This window comes from Purpureocillium takamizusanense, chromosome 3, assembly GCF_022605165.1.
Source record: "Purpureocillium takamizusanense chromosome 3, complete sequence".
NCBI classification, from domain to species: Eukaryota; Fungi; Ascomycota; class Sordariomycetes; order Hypocreales; family Ophiocordycipitaceae; genus Purpureocillium; species Purpureocillium takamizusanense.
Window position 1 is genome coordinate 73,339 of NC_063070.1, and position 13,646 is coordinate 86,984.

The following is a 13,646-nucleotide window of genomic DNA, read 5'->3' on the forward strand; positions in this document are numbered from 1 at the left end:
CGTGCTGTACCTGCAGCCCCGAGTGGTGCATACACCAGCTCAACCAGACCCCCACAGGAGCATTGCCGCCGAAGTTTTCCCAGTCGGACCCAGTTTGTGTTTTGCGAGACGACAACCGCCTTGGTCAGGCGAACTCATCTCATCAATGAGCTAACGCGCCAACACCACACACGCACACATTCTTTCACCACGCTCGCATCTCCAGCGCCCGGCGAGCTCTCGCGGTCAATCACAATCGACTTAAAGCAGACGACACACAAGTGACCAAGATGGCCGACGCCGGTGCTGAAGAGACCAGCCACGTCGCCGAGCCCCTCGATCTCGTGCGGTTGCTGCTCAACGAGGTCGTTTTCGTCAAGCTCCGAGGCGACAGGGAACTTAAGGGCAAGCTTCACGTTCGTGACCCCTCCGAGCCGGCGGAGATTTGGAACCATCTTGCTGACGCTGCTGTAGGCGTACGACAGCCACTGCAACCTGGTGCTCGGCGAGGTTGAAGAGACCATCTACGCCGTAGAGGACGAGGACGATGATGAGGATGTCAAGGTGAGAGACGTATTGCCGACAACCGCATGAGGCACATGCACTATCTAACAGGTGCCGCAGACGATTAGCCGCAAGTCAGAGATGCTGTTTGTAAGAGGTGAGTGGTGTATCTGCACTTGAGGATCTCTTTTCCGACGACAGGCCCGGGCCGCTGACTGCTTGAGATAGGAGACAGCGTCGTCCTGATTTCGCCGCAGGTGCCTTTTTGAGGACGGCACTGGAACACAATATGAGCGCTGTGCTACCTTGATGCTATCTTAGGGCTGTGGTGTTGTCCCAGTCGAGCCTCGACTCGTGTTAGGGATGCCTTGTAGGAACTGAGTACGGGGCGAAAGCCTCGGCAACTATTGATCAGAACATCCGCTCGCGGCAAAGCCCTGCTACGAGTTGCGAGCACGAGTCGAAGTCTGCGAGTGAAGACTGGGGGAGATGAGATACGCAGCTTTGAAACGGGACAGCAGACTCACGTTGAGTTCAGGGAGCTTGACGTGAGTGAGAGCAGTTGGTGCGCATGGTATTGCTGCCAACGAGAAGACCACGAGCATATGGATCAATAGCAACTGCCCCCACGGGTGTTTCTGGCGCCATCATACTATACGTTGAATCTGAATGTTGAAATGCAGCGTGGCCCGTCGTATGTACTAATTCGCGGCATCGCCCCCGTTGGTGCAAGTATGCAGGTAGCCGATGAAGATGGCCACAGCGGCACAGGCCACCTGTGACCCGTCGAATGACATGCCACCCATGCCCGCTCCCGCCCCTATCGATAAGGCCCGCTGGGAGTGAGTAACAGTGACCGCCCCGCGACCACTTGGGCGCGATTGATCGATCTATGACTCTTGTTCCTCCATACCAAAGCGACGAGAGACCTGGGAGTCAGTCGGCGAAGTGGTGGCGCAGCGATCCTGTGAACCTCCTCTGTGAGAGTGCATATATATATTTACAACACGCAATCCTGCTCAGGCTCGCTTCAGCCGGAGGCCAATGATTCCTCAAATATCCCGGTAATGCAACTGTCTGTGTTGCCGTCCCACCACCATCATGTCTAGCAAGACAATAAAGGCCCAGCCGCATGAGAAGCGCAAGGGCGAGTCGGTATGATGCGCGAAAGAGGTGTGATTTAACGAATCAAACATCTCACATTCGCATAGGCGCTTAGCGACTTTGCCGAGTACGTCGAGCAGCAGCAGAATCTCCGCTTTCCGGCGTCAAGACGAACAGCCGCCGCGGATGCGACGGCCAGCGCCGATGCTGGAGAACACCACGAAGAGCTGGACGAGCTCTTTGACAACCTAGACCTCGCCGACACCGCCCCGAGGATACCGCTTAGGGACCTGCTCCTGGCCATCGACGACGACGATGGCGCGCACAAGAGGTTGCGGGACCTGGTGGCGGAGCGGATAGACGAGGGCATGGGCGAGACCGTCTTCGAAATCGGATACGAGAACAACGGAGACAGCATGCAGCTCTCCGTGGACGAGTGGAACAGGGCATACGCGAGATTGATGGCCGCCGCGAAGGGGGCCGGCGCCGACTGCGAGCTCCTCCTGACCAAGAACGTGGGTGGCGAGGTCGAGGCGGCGAGCACGGCCGCCAAGACGAGCAAAGACACGGCGTGCAGCGGCAAGATTCTCATACGGAGAGTGCCGGCGACGGTGGAGGATGTGATTGAGACGAGGATAGCGGTCGTCGGAAACGGTAACCACCCCTCCTCGCTCGCCCTCTGCGCACCCGCAGTGTGCTGACGATGGCCAAAGTGGATGCCGGGAAGAGTTCCATGTTGGGCGTTCTCGTCAAGGGAGACCTGGACGACGGAAGAGGCAAGGCCCGCGTCAACCTGTTCAGGCACAAGCACGAGATGGAGACTGGACGAACCAGCTCTGTTGGGATGGAAATCATGGGCTTTGACAGCGTGGGGCGCGTCATCACGTCCGACACGCCCGGCCGTAAGTGGACCGTTTTCGTCCCAAGGTTGCCTGTCCCCCCCGTGCTGAGAGGATGAGGTAACCCCAGGCAAGCTCTCGTGGGAAGACATTGGAAAGCGCAGCGCCAAGGTCATCACCTTCACCGACCTGGCAGGCCACGAAAAGTACCTGCGCACCACCGTCTTCGGCCTCTTGTCCAGCAGCCCCAACTACTGCCTGCTCATGGTCGCCGCCAACAATGGGCTGGTGGGGATGAGCAAGGAGCACCTGGGCATCGCCCTTGCCCTCAACGTGCCCGTCATGGTGGTGGTGACCAAGATCGACATATGCCCGCCCAACATCCTCGAGGAGACCATCACGCAAATCACCAAGATCATGCGGAGCCCCGGCGCGCGCAAGGTGCCGACCTTTATCAAGAACCGCGAGGAGTGCATCAACACGGCGACGCAGTTTGTCAGCCACAGGATATGCCCCGTGTTCCAGGTGTCCAACGTGACGGGCGAGAACCTCGACCTGGTGCGGACCTTTCTCAACATCCTTCCACACCACGGGCGCTACAACTCGGACGCGCCCTTCGAGTTCCACATCAACGACACCTTCTCGGTGCCCTTTACCGGCACCGTGGTGTCGGGCATCGTCAAGTCGGGCGTCGCGCACGAGGGGGATAACATCCTCATCGGGCCCGACTCGCTGGGCCAGTTCATCCCCACCGCCATCCGCTCCATTGAGCGCAAGAGGATACGAGTGCCCGCGGCTTCGGCGGGACAGTCGGCCTCGTTTGCGCTGAAGAAGGTGAAGCGCAAAGACGTTCGGAAGGGCATGGTTGTGCTGCCCAAGCTCGAGGGCCAGCCGGCGCCCAAGGTGCATAGGGAGTTTATCGCCGAAGGTCGGTGCTACCCTACCGCTTTTTCGTCCCTCCCTCCCGCCGCCCCCGCTGCTGCTGCCCGCGATGTGGTGAAACTGACCCCAATTCTGCGCCGCAGTGCTCATCCTCTCCCACGCGACGACCATCAAGAACAAGTACCAGGCGATGCTCCACGTCGGGCCCGTGTCGCAGACGTGCGCCATCATCGACATTGACCGGGAGCTCATCCGCACCGGCGACCGCGCCACCGTCGCCTTCCGCTTCGTGCAGCGCCCCGAGTATCTCGCTCCCGGGGACCGGCTGCTCTTCCGGGAGGGGCGGACCAAGGGGCTCGGCATCGTCAAGGCCGTGGGGTACGACCCCAAGCATCCGCTCATGGGCAGGGCCGCCAACGGCGCCGCGGAGGAGGAGGAGGGCGGTGCCAAAGGCGGCGATCAGCCACAGGGGGGCAAGGAAGCCGCAGCCGGCTCATAACGTGATTTTCATGCCATGGACGGGGGATTTGATGATTTGAGAAAGTGGTTGTTGGATGTTGCGCGAGAGCTCACGATACCAGGGACGATGGAGGGTTCGCATCGCAAGGCGACTGCGGCAACCCGTACCCCCCCGGCGGCCGTACGATTAGGTTTGTCTCTTATCTGGTGGAGCTTCGTCCTCCCTTGACATGCATTTGCAGCGCTTGTTTCCCTCTTTTTTTTTTTTTTTTTTGGTTGCAGAAAGAGATATATGGGCATCACCATCTATGACAGGCGGGGGGAAGGCCATGATGCTTTATTTTTCGACATCTATGAATGAAAACCATTGTACCCAAAGAGAGAGAGCGTGTCATGCATGGACGTCGCTTGCTCCTGTGTACCTACCTTAACCAGCCCCTTCTCTGGGCCAGCCGGATCACGGCGCCGCCGCCGCAATGCAAGGCATCCATCTCCTCGCCGCTCTCCACTCCAACAACTTCTTATTTACTGATGCCTTTCCCCCTCGCCTCGCCTTTTTTGCCCCCATTTGAGGATAGATGGATGGATTGGTGGACGGACGGATAGATAGAACGCACGCGCAATTCGAAACCGCTTCGGGACTCTCCCAACCGCAACTCTAGTCTTTCAAGGCGTCCCACAAACACATTGAGAGAATTGCAACCAAAGCTGACTGAAGGCCACGAATCTTCATCATGTGATTTACAGTTTGTACCGACCACGGCGCACATGGCTACACTGGCCCCAATGCTCCATGCTCCCACCCGCCTCTTCGTTTCCGTCCTCCCACAGGACAGAGTGCCCTATCCCCCCAACCCGAAGCCTCAACGCCACCATTTTCCAACACTTGTACTCCACGCATATACAATAGTATGCAAATGCAAAAACGCCTCGCGTGCCTTATGCTTCATGTGCACATCACATCTCTCGCCTCATGGCCCCCCAGCAGCAACGGCCCCACCAGGGCGTCGCTGTTGGGACATCTTCTCGTAGCCGGCAGCAGCGGTGCTCTACACCGCTGCGTTACGGACTCCTGCCTGATTCCGTGCTCCTGGTAAATCGCTGAGATTGAGCTCGACCGTCGGGCGCCGAATTTCCATGCTTCTGCTGGGCATGCGCCCGCCTGGCGTCCGAGGATGCGACACGTTGACGCGTCCCGAACGCTCTAGTATCCTCGCCGGCGACTCGTCCGAGTCGGAGCCTGAGTCATCGTCGTCATCGTGGTACCCATAGTCAGCCAGCCGCGAGAAATAATCCGCTAGCCCATCTACGCTGGGCGTTCCCACCACCACGTCGTACTGCGGTGGCGGAGTAGCGGCGGGCGCCTCCACCACAATGGCCGGCGGCGCGACGTCGTCCTCAAAGGCTGGTGGGTTGAAGCTCGGATGCCGCATGAGGTGGATCGGACGAGGCTCCGACTGTATGCCGCCCCCAGGCGCCGACGCCCGCGTTGGGCTCGAATCGGCGGGGCCCGAGCCGGACAGATGCGCCGCCTGCGGGGGTGCAGGCAGCACGTCTGCTGAATCAGGGCCTGCAGAGAGCGTGCCCGTCGACGAGCTGGGTGAAATGTCCGTAGCAATCGACGGAGCGTCCGGGCAGCCACACGCCGACTGGAACGGTGAGGGGTGGCTGGTCGGACCCGCGTATGCCGGCAGGTTCGTGTTTGCCTGCGTCGCGCGGCAGTTGAGCACAGTAAACGGAGAATCGATGCTGATTTCAAAGTGCCGTCGTTTGGTGCCCGAGGGGTCCTCGGGGTCCAATCGACTGATTCGCATGACGATCTGCATCTTGTCAGTTCTTCTTCACACATGAACCAACAACAGGCGGGTCCGGTGGTGCGTGCGTACCTTGATCCAGTGATACACATTAACATTCTTCCAGCTGCAATCCGGATGCAACCGCAAGTCCTTATTCTTGGCCATCATTTCGCACGTTGGTATCTGAACGTTGGCTTCGATCTCGGTCGAACCCCACATGCTCTCGAGGCCCAGGTCGAGGTCGCCTAGAAGGTTTGCAGTCGGTTCGGGCAGTGGTTGAGGGTGCCTGTGCGCTCGAGCCGCTTCCGAGGCCCGCCTCCGTTGTGCCATCTCCCGCGCCTCGCGACGCTCAGCCGCGCTGGGTTCGCCGCCGCGGATTGTGGTCACGTTCGACGAGGCCCACGACGAATCCAAGGGTTTGCCGGCAACCTTTTCCAGCAGCAAGATCTTGCGACCCGGGTCTTTCCTCGTAACGCGCCGGTCGTTGGTCCAGTATTCGATGGATTCCGTCGCAAAGACCTTGATCTTGTGAACTTGCACCTTGGCGAGCGGCGTGAGCTTAAAGGCGATGGGTATCTTGGAGCCAATGGGAAAGCTCTTGCCAGAAATGATGATGTCGTAGTGCAGCTGGTCCTCCCATTGCCTGCTGATGGAAATGGGCTCGGTCGTCTCCAAGGACATGGAGTCGGGCAATCGCACTATTGATACCTCCTTCATTCCGTGGAGGTTGGGCTTGAAAGCGCCGGCACGGTCGACCGTAGCGTGCAGCTCCCACCTCACCGAGCCATATTGCAATTTCGTCGTCTCCAATTGGTGGTGGTCGATGGGCAGCTCGAAGGAGTAGTCGTAGGTCCCAGGATAGAAGACCTTGAAGCCTTTGGCCTGGGTCGGGGACGCGACGCCATTGTCGCCCTTGCCGAAGCTGCGCGACTGGACGCTCTGGAGAGAGAGCCTCTTAAGCTCCTTGGCAGTGAGCCCGCTGCGTTGCGACGAGGAAGACGGCATGAGGCTGACGGGTCTCGACGGGGCGGCGAGGTTGACGGTGCTCGAATTGGCAGACCCCGACTTGAGCTGATAGGTGCACTGGTTGCCGTACTCGGTCTCCCAGCCGCCATTCATGGCGTTGAAAAAGGTGAGAACCTGGGTCCGCAGGCTCTCCTCCTCAAAAATTTCCTGCTTCAGCGGGGGGATGCCCTCGGGCCACTCGGTGCGAGCGCGCCCGATGAGCTTGAGCTGGACGGCCTTGATCTTGACATTTTTTGTCACGTTAATCTGTAGTTTGCCGCGGAGCAGGGCGGTGCCCGTCTGCATCTCCCGCTGAGCGTGGCTGTCGTGGTGGTCGAAGCCGGAGAGGAAGATGTTGGGCTCGGCGAGCAGGATGGAGCATGAGACGCCGCTGCCCGAGGCCACCGGCTTGGGGACCTCGGTGACGAGCGACGAGACGGCCGACTTGGCGGAGCGCACCGACATGATGCTGTTGCGATTGCTGGCGAGCTGGTAGGGCGAGGGACGGACGGGACCGCCTCTGGCCGTTGCGGCGGCCATGGTTGCGTCAGCGGGGATGGATGTCGTGGCCGTGCGGGAGGCGGCGGTCGATGTGGACGAGGTGGAGTCGACGCTGGGCTGATGGGGCTGGTGGTGGCTTTGGGGGATTATTCGCGTCTGGGCGTGGTGCGATTGGTGGTTGCTGAAGCCCGTCGCCGGATCTGGACGGACGTCATACGCGGGGGGCGCGATCCTTGCTGCAGTTGGCGTCGGAGTCGAAGTTGGAGTCGCCGTCGCAGGAACCGCAGTAGGGGTAGTAGTTGTCGTCGTCGTCGTCGTCGTCGGTGGTGGTTCTGCTTCTGTTGCAGGGGCGAGGCCGGCGACGGATCGAATCCGCGGCGTCTCGAGCGGCGTGGAGAGCGGACGAGTGACGATGGGGCCAGTCGTGGTACGCTTCAATGAAAAGCTCGAGAGCAGCTTGCCCAGACTGGGGCGTCGCGGCGGCGCCGGGGCGACGTGAGGTGACGACTGGTCTCTGGCGGCAGTTGCTGTTGCAGCGGGCGTCGCGGCGCTAGCGTTGCTGCTACCGTTAGCGGCGGCGCCTGTCACGGCGGGCGGGCTCGTCGCTGTGGTGGTGGTGGTGGTGGTGGTGGTGGCAGTGGCCGCGGCGATGATGCTTCGACGCAGCTTGGCAGCTCGGTGATTGAGCGACTGCGTCTTGCTCTTCTTGGGCCGGGGGCGCAGTTCTCGCGGCACGTAGCCCGGCGGGTAGGTGACGATGTGGATTGCGTGCGGCCGCGAGCGTCGGGGGCCGATCAATGGCGCTGGGAAGCGCGCAGGTGGTGATGAGGACAAGGCGTGCCGAGCCTGCCTGTTATCGGTGCGGTAGAAGATGTTGCCTGTGTTGGTGATGGCCCACGAGCCGTTTTGCAGGCGGTCTTGTCGGCTCGACGCTGGCATTGTGCGCGGTCAACTGGCTTGCTCTCCAATGCTAGGTATGTATGCTTTGTTCGTGACCAGCAGTGAATGAGAGGGTCAAGGACGACGACTGTGGTGCTGGACATGGACGGTGGTGTTGGGCAGACGGAGACAAGGGCCAGAAGAGCCTCGCGAGGGCGAGTGTGAAAGGGAAGTGACAACGAGCAGAGGCTCAAGCCGCCGAACGACAGTTGCTTTGTGACCTATCGTCGCCAGGGCAGGGTGAGGCGGGTGAGGCGGGTGAAGCAGGGGTGGTGCTGCTGCTGCGCGCAACTGACGCATGTCCAAGCGTCACGATCGCATGAAGGACCAGCGATGCAGGACGGTTGAATGGATTGCCGTTCCGCCAGGCACGTACCCGGAGCCGGCAGTCAGTCCCAACGCGCGAGCACGACGCGGAGGCGGTGGCGGCAACAACAGCAGTAGAAAACAAGTAGCGGTCGCGCAGCAGCTCGCTGCGGAATCAAAAAGAAATTCGTTCGCCGTCGTCGCTGTGAGCAACCAGCGTGCAGGGCAGTGCAGTGCAGTTGAACAGGCAAAAGCAACGCACACGCGAGGGCAACGCGGCGAATCGGGATGACAAGAGGCTCGTATAGGCAGGCAGGCAGGCAGGCAGGCACTTTGTAGGTGCAGCAGGAAATAACACAATGACGAGGGCACGGCAGGCAGGGATCAATGCCAATTCGACGAGACGAGGGATTGTTGAGCGAGGGCCGCCCTGGTCACGGCCGAGTCCGCATCCAGAGACGGGAGCGGAGGATGGGACAGAAAACCAAGGCCAGGGCCGCAACTAACTTGGCGGATGCGTCGTGGCACGGACGCCCAAAACGACAAAACGGCGCCGAATCGTCTAGAGAAGTTGGTTGGGTTGGGCCGTCGAAAATCAAGGCAGGGCAGGCGGTCAACAAGCACTTCTTGCCTTGCCTTGCCGTGCACTGCAGAACTTGCAGCAGCAGCAGCAGCAGCAGCATGAAGGAAGACGGGACCAGGGTGACATGAACAACAGACGACAATCAAGCCAAGTGTCTTACGACATGCGTGCGCACTCACTTACTGTGGCTTTACTCACAAGGCCGAGGAGGATGATCCCTGGGCCAGGGAGAGAGAAGGAGGGGGGCGAGGGATCCGGCTGACAGCGACGGCAGCAATCAATCCCTCGTGGTGGGCGTGAGCGTGCGTGCGTGGGCGCAGGCTGGCGGGCAGAGGCAGGCAGGCAGGCTACCTTGCTTGGCCGTTGCTACACAACCGAGCCCCTTCCTCGTTGCGTGCGGACGGACTCAGGCCGTGACTCTGGCTGTTTCTGTCCCGAGGCGCGGTTGGCGTCGAGTTTCAGCTGGCGCGTGTGGTAAATGCGTGTCTCACGCGAGCACCCGGCGCCGGAAAGGTTATGACGTTGGTTTTGTGGCCCGCTAGCACGGTCGACGAACGCAGCGGCGGCGGTCTTGTGCCAGGGAGTAGAGAGACGCAACGCAGCGCACAAGAGGATGGGTGGATAGAAAGGAAAGGCTGCAGCAAGAAAATAAAATAAAAAGGGAGGCTTCAGAGTTCAAAAGGAGTAGGTACGGATCAGAAAAGGAGGGCGGCCAAATGTCGTCGCGGGTTTTCTTTTCGCAGTACCAAGGCAAGGTACCTACGGAGGGTACCTAGGGCATTCTCTGTGAACAAGGTAGCTACAAGGAAGGCAAGGCAGGAAGGAAAGAGGTATTGACTGCCTACTACTAAGGTATTCGGACGGAGGACGACGTACAGTAACAACCTGAACTGAACTTTCCCAAGTACCAAGTTACTTCGCAATGCGCCAGCAAAGCAGGCAAGTGCACGTGCATGTGCATGCAGTTTCTGCCGCCCTCGGGTCTTCGCATCCGCGCCTTCCACACGTCCCGGCCACTGGGCTGACCACTGAGGCCTGACCTTCTTTTCTCCGCCGCCCGCTCGGTCCGGGGTGCCGGAGTGTAAGCCCAGCCCCTGCCCGTGCGCCTGGAACAGCCCTGTCAGTGCACCGCCAGTGCAGTGGCTTACCCTGCGAGTGCCTCCATGTTTCTTTGGTCCAGCTGCCCGGGCGATGGAACCTGGGCCAGGGTCCCCCCGTAATAACCATGATGAGTCGTCTCCCTCCGCATCCTTACCGTCCTCCCTTCATCAACAATAGATGGATGGATTCTTCCATCTCGCTTGCCATCCACCACCACCTCATCTGGCAGTGTCCACTGACTCGAACATGAGAACTGACTGCACGCCCGCCCGTCTCGCCCGCCGCCACTGGGGCGGTTCCACCGTCCCTAGCGCCCGACTTGGGAGCCGACCTCTGAGAGAGCACGGGCGGGGAGTCGGCCTCTGGGCCAGAATCTGCGACCTTGTTGATTACAGAATAGCCCGTGATCGGTTGCGACGCCACGCATCGCAGTGGGTGTGTTGGCGCTACGCGGCTTGCATCTGTGCTGACCGTGGATGACGGCGAGACAATCTGCTGTATGTACTGTAATCCTCACCCAGACCAGATAGCAAACGCCTCGCCGGCTTTGGTGGAGAAGGCGCTGACGACGCCGCTGTTGACGCCACATGCCGATATTCACCGCAACGGCAAGCAACAGCGGATCCGGGGTCCATGGAGACTCGGACACCAGGACGGCCAAATCGAAGCAGTGAAATGAAACTCTAATTCGGCGACCGCGGCCCCGCGGCTCGGCAGGGCTGGGCGGTTTGGTCCATCGTGGCCTCGGGCTCTTGGGCCGCATCGCCAAGTCTGCTGGTCTTTGGCAGGTCAACACCAGGACTCGGTGCTGGGCGAGGGCAGCCATCGCCATGGGGCTGCCATCCCGCCCTAGATTGACGGACTCTATGTCACTCGGTGCGGCCTGGCAACCTGAGCTCCGTCAACTCACCTTTCCTTCCAACATCAGCCACGATGATGTCGGTGACTTTGACGCCAACGAAATTTTTTGTCATGCGGACCCCCGAGTGACTTGGGCGCGAGACCTGCCCACCTGCAGTTGATCTGTTGATGGTTCGATGGACGAATATTTGGGTGGACTAGTTAACGGGAAGGCTGGGCCCAAGCACCCAAGCCACAAGTCCACCATTGCCGGAGTATCCGCCCGCCGTGCTGGTTACACCTGCCGACCCCGAGTTTCCTCCTCGCCGACTCCGATCCGGGCATCGGCCCCACGGCAACGAGCAAAGGCTCTGCAACACTACTTGCCAATTGCCGCGGCTCGATTACCCTGCGTTCCCAGGCCTTCCGGGTGAGCCGTTTTCGCGCGCGTGCCGACTGTCCTGCAGCCACTGGGATCAAGACAGGTGAGACAAGTAGACGAGTAGACGATTAAAGCTCCTGAGAGACACGACGTGGCGCTGAGAACGAGAGGCTTCCATTGTTGTCTGCGACTGTCCTCGTGCCGCGATCTGCACTTGCCGGAAAGCAGCCACACGCGTAGATGGGGTCGCTCTAAAACCACACACAAGATGTTGGCGCGCACTTCTGCTTGCACGTCATTTGGCATGTATGCTGTCGATGGCCTCTCATCTGCGGTGAGCAGGCAGTGCAAGCCAACGGGTCACCGGCACTTTTGGCGCCCCTTGCGGATGCTCTGCCTTGATGAAGCACATTCGCATGGCTGCGACACCAGACTGCGAGAATCATTTATCCATGCATGCATGCATGCATGCATGTATGGCTGCCATCCCAGCCGGTGCTGCACCAAGCCCGAAAGCCCGGCGTGCTGCCTAGAGTTGCTACTCGTTTCATCGTCAAGCCAAAAGCTGCAAGTTCAGTGATGCTGGCTTCCGCAGGGGTGGCTGGTGGAGACGGTTATGCCCGAAGACTTGGCTTGGCCGGAGTGGCATCTCCAGGCCAGGCCGACGCCACAAACGTCATCACATGGTCTCTTGCCAGGATTTTCCACGTCGACTCGACTCCTTGGACAGCATCTTCATCACCACGAGCCACCCAGCGCCAGCCCAACCCTTTGGGGCGCAACACGTGCCTGAATATCATTTCCCCTGGCCATGCTTGCCATGCATGCATACTAGCGAGGAGCTCCTTGTGCAATTTCGGGCGAGATGCGCATTTGGAGCCCCGCCCGCGTGACCGCGCCCTGATGCTGATGCCATGGTGATGCCATTGATGCGCGCTGCTTGTTTACGGCGGCGCGCCGACAGCTCCAAGCTTGGGAGTCTGCACGCCAGGCCCCTTCTGCCCCCCTCGATCGACGCCTCTGACCTCTGACCGTGCTCGCAGAGAAAGGCAGGCGAAGAAGGCTTTTGTGAATGGCCCGCAGCAAGCAAGCCACTTTCGGCAGAGCGGCGCCGCCACCCCACCGTGCCGATTCTGGAAGCCAGGGCGGCGGCGGGTCATTTGCCATGAAGCGGGAGAGCGAGTTGCTGAGTACTAACTTGGTAGCTCGCTCCGAGAATAGAGTCATTGGATGGACCCATTGGTGCTCTTCATGCGTGCGGATGCGCTCGGCGGGGGGTTTGTCGAGACTACGAGAGAAGCTCTTGGGGCAGTTCAATGACTACAGTATACGTGCTCCCGCGTCGCCGCCTCGGCATCGGTAAACGTCCCACTGCTCTTGGGTTGGGTTGGGGCCTGACAGGTGCCCCGCGACAGGACCAACAAGAGGAAGAAGAAGAAGAAGGAGGAGGAGGAGAAGAAGCAACGTCGTGGTGACGTCGATGCGGAGAGAAAACGAGTACGTGGTGCCCGAGAAGATAGATGACGAGTCGGAAAGCACGACGACGATGTTTCCCAAACCCAAGAAGCACAGGACGTGATCGCACCGGACGTCCATCCATCGTGGGCATCCTGCTGTAGTACATTCGGCGCCGACGTCCCGAGATTCGGGACGCCACGAGTAGGAGGGTGAGAGCGAAGATCGCCCTACGAAGTGGAACGCAAGCGCTTCCTCACCGATCAGTAATAACACCAGTTGTAGGAGCGGCGACTGGCCGGGGCTGAGAGAACGACAGCCCCTGCGCATCGGCAGATCAGTCCATTGTTGCCTTCCCCACCCCACTGCCTCTTTGTTTTGCCACCACGGGTGGATGCCCCGTGAGGACTGGGCGGCGGGGGACCCCTTGTCTAGCGAGTGAGTGATGGAGTTCTTATTGATGGAGTTATGGCTGTAGAAACGCTCGGCAGCTTCGGCGGGGAGAGGCCTGTTTGCCGTGCTCGCGACTTGTTTGTTATTATTTCTATTATAGCTATCCCGGAGATCTTTATGACTAGGTCTCTATTTATTTGGCTGACGAAAGCATGCGCCTGGGGCATGACTCATCCCCCCTTGCGATGGATGGCTGGGCTATTCTGTCTGGTTTGGTTTGTTTTTGTACACGCATGTGTTATACATTTCAGTAGATAGCACGTGTCTATAATCCACCAGCCAACCGCGCATTTCTTACCAGGGTGCAGTTTTGTTGTTATGGATTAGGCTCCCGGGCTATACTGTGGTGGTGACGCTATGGCTCGTCGTGCACGATGTGGCAACATCCGGCTGCCTCTATTGAAGGTCGAGCTCAACCGAAGTCTACGTTCGAGATCTTCAAGCCGTTTTCATACAAGGGAGACAGGTTTCAACAACGAGGAAGCACTAGTGGCCTGTACGAGTCGATGATATCTGTT

At 59.8% G+C, this 13,646-nt stretch overlaps 4 protein-coding genes across 7 annotated transcripts; 2 read left to right on the forward strand and 2 right to left on the reverse strand.

Moving 5' to 3' along the window:
• The first annotated feature begins 112 nt into the window (after nucleotides 1-112).
• Nucleotides 113-1,253, forward strand: LSM3 (U4/U6-U5 snRNP complex subunit lsm3). The gene is made up of 4 exons (XM_047984700.1): nucleotides 113-395; nucleotides 454-543; nucleotides 604-640; nucleotides 712-1,253. Exons 1-4 carry the CDS (start codon nucleotides 270-272, stop codon nucleotides 750-752), a joined length of 294 nt encoding a protein of 97 aa, XP_047840675.1. The 5' UTR covers nucleotides 113-269; the 3' UTR covers nucleotides 753-1,253.
• Nucleotides 1,254-1,342: 89 nt separating this feature from the next.
• On the forward strand, nucleotides 1,343-4,401 carry JDV02_003568 (uncharacterized protein). 3 transcript variants are annotated; one of them, XM_047984701.1, is made up of 5 exons: nucleotides 1,343-1,638; nucleotides 1,695-2,241; nucleotides 2,301-2,489; nucleotides 2,557-3,354; nucleotides 3,452-4,401. In XM_047984701.1, exons 1-5 carry the CDS (start codon nucleotides 1,585-1,587, stop codon nucleotides 3,805-3,807), a joined length of 1,944 nt encoding a protein of 647 aa, XP_047840676.1. In that variant the 5' UTR covers nucleotides 1,343-1,584; the 3' UTR covers nucleotides 3,808-4,401. The 3 variants fall into 3 exon arrangements, with proteins under 3 accessions (XP_047840676.1, XP_047840678.1, XP_047840677.1); XM_047984703.1 differs by having other exon boundaries at nucleotides 1,695-2,489; nucleotides 2,547-3,354; XM_047984702.1 differs by having other exon boundaries at nucleotides 1,385-2,241; nucleotides 2,547-4,401.
• Nucleotides 4,137-9,573, reverse strand: JDV02_003569 (uncharacterized protein). 2 transcript variants are annotated; one of them, XM_047984704.1, is made up of 3 exons: nucleotides 9,081-9,573; nucleotides 5,654-8,001; nucleotides 4,137-5,587 (listed from the first exon to the last, which is right to left on the reverse strand). In XM_047984704.1, exons 2-3 carry the CDS (start codon nucleotides 7,106-7,108, stop codon nucleotides 4,817-4,819), a joined length of 2,226 nt encoding a protein of 741 aa, XP_047840679.1. In that variant the 5' UTR covers nucleotides 7,109-8,001; nucleotides 9,081-9,573; the 3' UTR covers nucleotides 4,137-4,816. The 2 variants fall into 2 exon arrangements, with proteins under 2 accessions (XP_047840679.1, XP_047840680.1); XM_047984705.1 differs by having other exon boundaries at nucleotides 5,654-9,573.
• Nucleotides 9,574-12,520: 2,947 nt separating this feature from the next.
• JDV02_003570 (uncharacterized protein) lies at nucleotides 12,521-13,005 on the reverse strand (the record flags this gene model as incomplete). Its single annotated transcript, XM_047984706.1, has 1 exon — nucleotides 12,521-13,005. The coding sequence occupies one exon, from the start codon at nucleotides 13,003-13,005 to the stop codon at nucleotides 12,541-12,543; it is 465 nt and encodes a 154-aa protein (XP_047840681.1). The 3' UTR covers nucleotides 12,521-12,540.
• Between the last annotated feature and the right edge of the window lie 641 nt (nucleotides 13,006-13,646).